Source organism: Mus pahari, chromosome 19 (assembly GCF_900095145.1).
Source record: "Mus pahari chromosome 19, PAHARI_EIJ_v1.1, whole genome shotgun sequence".
Lineage (NCBI taxonomy): Eukaryota > Metazoa > Chordata > Mammalia > Rodentia > Muridae > Mus > Mus pahari.
In genome coordinates, this window is record NC_034608.1 from 34,309,151 (window position 1) to 34,315,546 (window position 6,396).

General features: G+C 43.6%; 1 protein-coding gene across 2 annotated transcripts in view; it reads right to left on the minus strand.

The window, feature by feature from the left end:
- Positions 1–6,396, minus strand: part of Csmd1 (CUB and Sushi multiple domains 1) — a 1,532,231-nt gene that overhangs the window by 158,269 nt on the left and 1,367,566 nt on the right. For both annotated transcript variants that reach the window (XM_021218735.2, XM_029532138.1), the window contains 3 exons: positions 4,669–4,872; positions 3,617–3,741; positions 2,236–2,332 (listed from right to left, as the gene is read on the minus strand). In XM_021218735.2, the coding sequence (XP_021074394.1) occupies positions 2,236–2,332; positions 3,617–3,741; positions 4,669–4,872 (426 nt within the window). The remainder of the gene's footprint in view (positions 1–2,235; positions 2,333–3,616; positions 3,742–4,668; positions 4,873–6,396) is intronic.

A 6,396-nucleotide genomic window follows, 5' to 3' on the forward strand; every position in this document is an offset into this window, starting at 1 on the left:
TTGCTCAGCCTGCTCTCTTATAGAATCCAAGACTACCAGCCCAGAGATGGTCCCACCCACAAGGGGCCTCTCCCCCTTGATCACTAATTGAGGAAATGCCCCACAGCTGGATCTCATGGGGGCATTTCCCCAACTGAAACTCCTTTCTCTGTGATAACTCCAGCTGTGTCAAGTTGACACAAAGCTATCCAGTACAGATGGCAATACACACCAGTGTGCCTAGAAGGGGACATACTTTGAGAAATAACATTCCAGTGCCTGGGATTCCCCTCACATACAGAGTCTCTCTACTTGGCTGGTCTTCTCTCCTGCTTTGTGAAACTATACATGTGTACTTTCTGAGCACTGAGAACTATTCCAGAGGTCCATCAGCATTGGAGCCCTGAATTTCTAGCTCATTTTCCATGTCATTGGTGGCTTCTGTCTCTTAGCTTCTTGCTGGTGTCTGGTGGGGTTTGTGGAGAACCAGCTCTGCCTCCAACCTGAGAAGTCCCTCCAGCTCCAGGCAATGAGCCTCAGAACTGCATTGCTGTGCTAACTAAAACTATTTTTTAAACTAAGCAGTATGTTTTCTTTATGTACATGGGTGTTTTCCATGGGAACCATGTACATGCCCAGGACCTGTGAATGCCAGAAGAGCGCACTTTAACCCCTGGAATTAGAGTTAAAGGTTTTTGAACATTGTGTGTCAAGATTCAAACCTTGCTGATGTAACTGCTAAGCTCAATGACAAATACTTTTAAGGGTATTTTCTCCTGGTTGACTTAAAAAAAAACAAAAAACAAAACAAAAGCTCCTCTGTACAATCTGCACAGGGAACAGGGCTGGTTTCTTTCTTTGGTATTACTGAATGAAGCAGAAGTGGAGGTCAGAGCGTGGTTCTCACTATGGAAGCAGGCCCCCAGCCCCAGGCGTGGCTACATTCCACTAATCTCCCCCTTCCTTCCCATGCCTCCCAGCAGTACCTTTCTGCCCCATACCCCCAGAACAGTCATTCTCTCCCAGCATGGCTAGCTAGATAAACAGATGTCATAGAATCAAATTGAATTCAGCATTCTACGTACAGGTTTTAAATTACGGGCTTATTGTTGTTCTTAATGGCAGAGGATTTCTACTTTATTCACAACTCTGTCAATTATACACAGTAAAGTTTCTGTAAATCTCACCGTAAATAGAACACTGACAAGAGGCGCCTGGCTGAGGAATTCAGCTAGACTTTCCATGTGGAGAAATTCCAGACTAACCTTGTTTGGTAATAGTCTGCTGTCCATTAAACATCCAATGGTGTTAAGAGCCAAATAAAGATAGCAAAAGGCAGTGGTGTGGAATGATTATGTCTTTGGTACTTTACCACCCAACCTATGTGGCTGGCCATGCAGCAATATTTTCATTTGCTGACAAGCCACAGGCATGATCTCTCCATCGTCTAAAGAAGATACAATCCATCTCAGTTAGTACTGTGAAGGCCTCATCCCTTTTCCATTTCTTAGTAAAAAGTCAACAGAAAAACAATGATCCATTTGAAAAGAAGTCTTGTGAGACACTTATTGTATCATACTAGACAATTCTGTGCCTGAAACTGAGGACTTTTGTCCAGATGTGTTTTTATGATATACAGCGGTGGACTAGACTACCGTGTACAAATGCTATCAGTTTTAGGGACATGGTGACAAGTGGAGGGAGGAGATAACACTGCCAGTGGTTCTCTGAGAGGACAAGGCCTAGGGAAGGTGACCCAACACAGATACATGCATAAAGCTGGAAGGGGCAAGGACTGACTGCACTTCCAATCACCACAGTGCAGGCCAGGTTTCACGCCTTCGTGAGCTGGGGATGGGTGGAGTCAGGCTTATGAAGTGTCACTATCCTTTCACAGTGAGGAATGACAGACCACAGGACTCATTAAGGTATACTGGATCATTTCCCAGGTCTCTTAGCCTTGGGTAAGCTTCCTTTATAGCCTTGTCCCTTTCATGTTTCCCTATCCAGGGCTAGCCTCACAATCCTAGCATTAACTGCTGAGCTTCCTGGCTCCTCCAGATGGCCTCCTGCCCAGGACCCCATCGCCATGTCACTCTCACCCGACTTCGTGGTCACACACTCGGACCTGGCCCGCTGTGAGGCACTATGAGAAAGAATTGCTGTGGGCACTGTCCACAGGCTGGTTTCTGTTCTTCCTTTGACTTTCATTCTGGTTCAAAAGCATAGACCAAGGGAAATGCAGGACCACCCTACCTGAAAAGCTGCCCAGTCTCGGGGCCGTCATGTCTCCTCCATCATGGATCTCCAGGGAGTCCCAGTTCTGTTCTGTGGCAAAGCTGATCACTTGGATCTACCGGGTCACAAAGCAGAGTTACCATGTTTTATTTTAATCAAACTAATTTGAATAACTAAGATACACACACACACACACACACACACACACACACACACACAATTGGACTCACTGGGTTATGTGAAAAATGTGAGGACACAAAAATGGGAGAGGGTCATACTGGGGTCAAATGGGAAAAGGATGTCAGGGGAAGTAGGATGGGTGGATGGACGTGAACAAATATATTTCATACATACAGAAAATTGTCAAAGAATAGATATAAGTGTTATTTAACAAGATAATATATTTTAAAATATTAAATATGTTATTAAGATTAAATATATTAATAAGACAATATACTAGTAATATAATATATTAATAAGATGATATATTACGTATTATTACATATATATGTATTTATATATCTATATATCTATATACCTATATACCTATATATCTATATGCCTATATACCTATATATCTATATATCTATATACCTATATATCTATATACCTATATATCTATATCTATATTTATATCATCTATATCTCCATATATATGTATATGAAAGGAACTAATCTATGACAGGACATGGGAAAATCTCTACAAATAACAGTTCCCATAGCCATTATTCTAAAAATCAATTATTGAGCTGGAGAGATGGTTCAGCAGTTAAGAGCACTGACTGCTCTGCCAGAGGATGTGGGTTTCATTTCCAGCTCCCTAGGCAGGTGGCACAGAAGACTTTGCAAGTCAACTCCAGAGCTTCCCTACCTTTTGTCTGCTCAGGTACCTCACATCCACACACCCTTCTCAGTTAAAATTAATGAAAACAGAGTTTTAGAGATAACTAAATAAAATCTGTTTTTTTTTTCAAATATTGAAAATTACTAAAGACATTTTATAGAGAGATTCAGAAAAGAGAAACAAATTTTCACCTGTGTGCCCATGACTGGAGAGTACAAGGGTGTACCATAGAGAGGAGGGGGATGAGGGGGGGGGGGAAGAGGAGGAATGAGGGCATTGGAGCAAGAATGAACGAGGGCAAAGTATGTATGAAGAAAACAGAATGAAATGCATTATGCTGAATCCTAACTCAGAATAGCACAAAGCAAATAAAGTTTTTAAAAGTCTTTAAATAAAAAAGCACACTATATGTGAAGAAGAAAAGGAGAGAGGGAGGGAGGGAGAAAGAGTATGGGGGAAGGAAAGAAGCGATGTAGGAAGGGAGGGAAGGAAGAGTGAAGACAAGGAAAGCTGGGGCCCCTCTGGCCTGCCTCAGAAGCCCTGGCCTGGCCCTACCTGGATCCCTGATCCCTCGGATACTATTATCTTCCACACACAGTTCAGGTTGTTCCCATAGGGCTCAGGGTAGCCTGGGGACAAAATGGTCCCTCTTCTCTGAGTGAAGTTGCCACTGCATGGAACTGAAAGAGAGAGAGAGAGAAAGAGAGAAAGAGAGAAAGAGAGAGAGAGAGAGAGAGAGAGAGAACGAGAGAGAGAGAGAACCACGTTAAATAAAAGCCAAGTGAATTTGCAGTGGCTCTCTGGCCTATTTTCCTTGACTGTGGTCAGACAGGGAAGCTTTCCCTGCTATTGTAAGTGGCAGTTTTAGCCAAGGTAAAATTGAATCTCTTTGCCTTCAAATGTGCAACATCAGTGATTGATATCCATCACATTACTGAGTTTTAAGCTTTGAGTCTATAAATAACACTTTTTTTTTTTTTTTTTTTTGGTTTTCCAAGAACGGACTGTCTACCACAAAGTCGTCTCTGACATGAGTTCTGACTGGAATAAATTTTCTACTTTCGTGTCAGAGTATCAGCAGAATGTGCCCTTCCATCTACAGACAAGCAACTCCAGATCATACTGATGGGTCTTGGAGCAATCCGGTAGAAGAGATACTTAAAATGCCCAGATAAATTCATGAGATAATCACCCTTGTGCTGAAATTTCCTTTAACAAATGTAGCAAATAACGAGTAACCATACCGCTGTCCTCTCCAGCACTTTTCAAACACAGATGTATTAAAGGGAGCATTATACATGTAATGCCATAGGCCACCATCTGCACACTCGTCCCCCAGAAGGAAGTTACATGGTTTCTTAACATTAGAATTGATAAGAGACTTAATGAGGATCAAGAAGGAAAACATGTTTTATACATACAAATCTCATGTTTTAGGAAACATTTATTTTTAAGGTTGGTGCGATTGGGCTATGGACATAATCAATTAATCTTCACATAGCTGAAGAGCAAGATCAATTCCTGAACAGTGACAGCGGGGCTCTAACCCTGCCATGAGGTTCTGAGCCAGCCCCGAGTAGTCATCTAATCTCCTGGGCCTCACTTACCTACACAGCTTGGGATGGTGTCATTCCACTGGGCCAAAGCATTTGGCACAGACTGGCAGCGGATGGCTGTGGAACCTTGCAGCAGGTAACCTGGGTTACATTCGAAACGGACGATGGAGCCTGCAGAGAACTCAGAACCAATCCTTCTCCCATATCTGGGCTCTGGGACAGAGCTGCACTGTGTATCGCTGGTGCGTGGAACGGCTGGGGAGGAAGCATACAGAGAGCCACCATGTTAGAGCGGATGGTAACAGGAAGGAGAGAGGAGGGGACCCAGGGCTCTGGCCATGTATGTAGCAGAGGATGGCCTTGTTGGACATCAGTGGGAGGAGCAGTCCTTGGTCCTGAGGTGGTTCAATGCCCCAGTATAGAGGAATGCTAGGGTGGGAAGGTGGGAGTGGATGTGTAGGTGGGCGTGGGTGGATGGGTGGGGAAGCACCCTCATAGGGGCAGGGGGAGAGGGGTGGGATAGGGGATTCCAGAGGGGAGATGTGGAAAGGGGATAACATTTGAAATGTAAATAAAGAAAATATCCAATAAAAGACAAGAATTTCTGTCTGAAAATTGCCCATGAGGTGTACATATGTGTGTATTTGGTAATAAACAGATTTTAATTGGAAAAAAGATTTCTTACTAAATATATTGTTAAAAGTGCAAAAGAAGATGGAGGAGGAGGAGGAGGAGGAAGAGGAGGAGGAGGAGAAGACAGGAGTGGCTGTGAAGAGGATGGGAGTAGACACAGGGTAGACACAATGCCTGTAATGGTAACCCTCTCTGTAAGGAAAGACCCCAGGGTCAATTCTCTGCCTACATTTTCTCCTGTGATGTCACTGGGGACCACCACAAAGGTCTCATTCATATGGGGAGATGGGATAGAAGGAAAATCAGTGCCTGTGATGCCTCATTAGTATTCAAGCAGTTCAAATCTGAACGATGGTGCTGGCAATGAGAAGGCAGTGGCCATGCCTTTTGCTCTTCCTCAGCAACACTGGAGTCCAGTGAGGCAAGCCACTCCCAAAGACGACTTGTTTAGATGTGGCCCTTGTAATAAATTATGCAGTTAAACAATAGGACCCACAATGTGACCCGTCGTTCTAGATATTTATCCCGAAGAGCTGAATTCAGGGTCTAAAAACAATAGCATAGCCAACGTGTGAAAACAAATTAGGTGTCCTTCTCATTTGTTTTCTGATGCAGTGATGTAATACTCTGACCTGAAGCAACTTGGGGATGAAATGGTGCAATTAGCTTACATGTCCACACCACCACGCATACATAACTGAGGGAAGTCAAAGGAGAAGCTCAAGTGGGAACTTGAAGGAGAAACCACGAAGGAATATCACCGGCTGGCTCATTCCATGCTTCACTCAGGTTCATGCTAAGATGCCGTTTTCATATAGCCCAGGACCATCGGCCTAGGGATGGTGCCCTCAGTAGGCTGGGCCTTTCCCCATTAATTAATCATCAAGCTAACAATGAAAACTAACTAGGGTAGTGTCCATCAGAAGATGACTGCATATTAAATACATGTGGTCTATGAATTTGTATAAGGAACTCTTATTAAACCATACAAATGAAGGTTTTGATAATTGTGATGGCGTGCAGGCATCTGAGGGGCACTGTGTTAAGTGAAACAAGCTGATCACATACAGGCATCTGAGGGGCACTGTGTTAAGTGAGACGAGCTGGTCACATGCAGGCATCTGAGGGGCACTGTGTTAAGTGAGA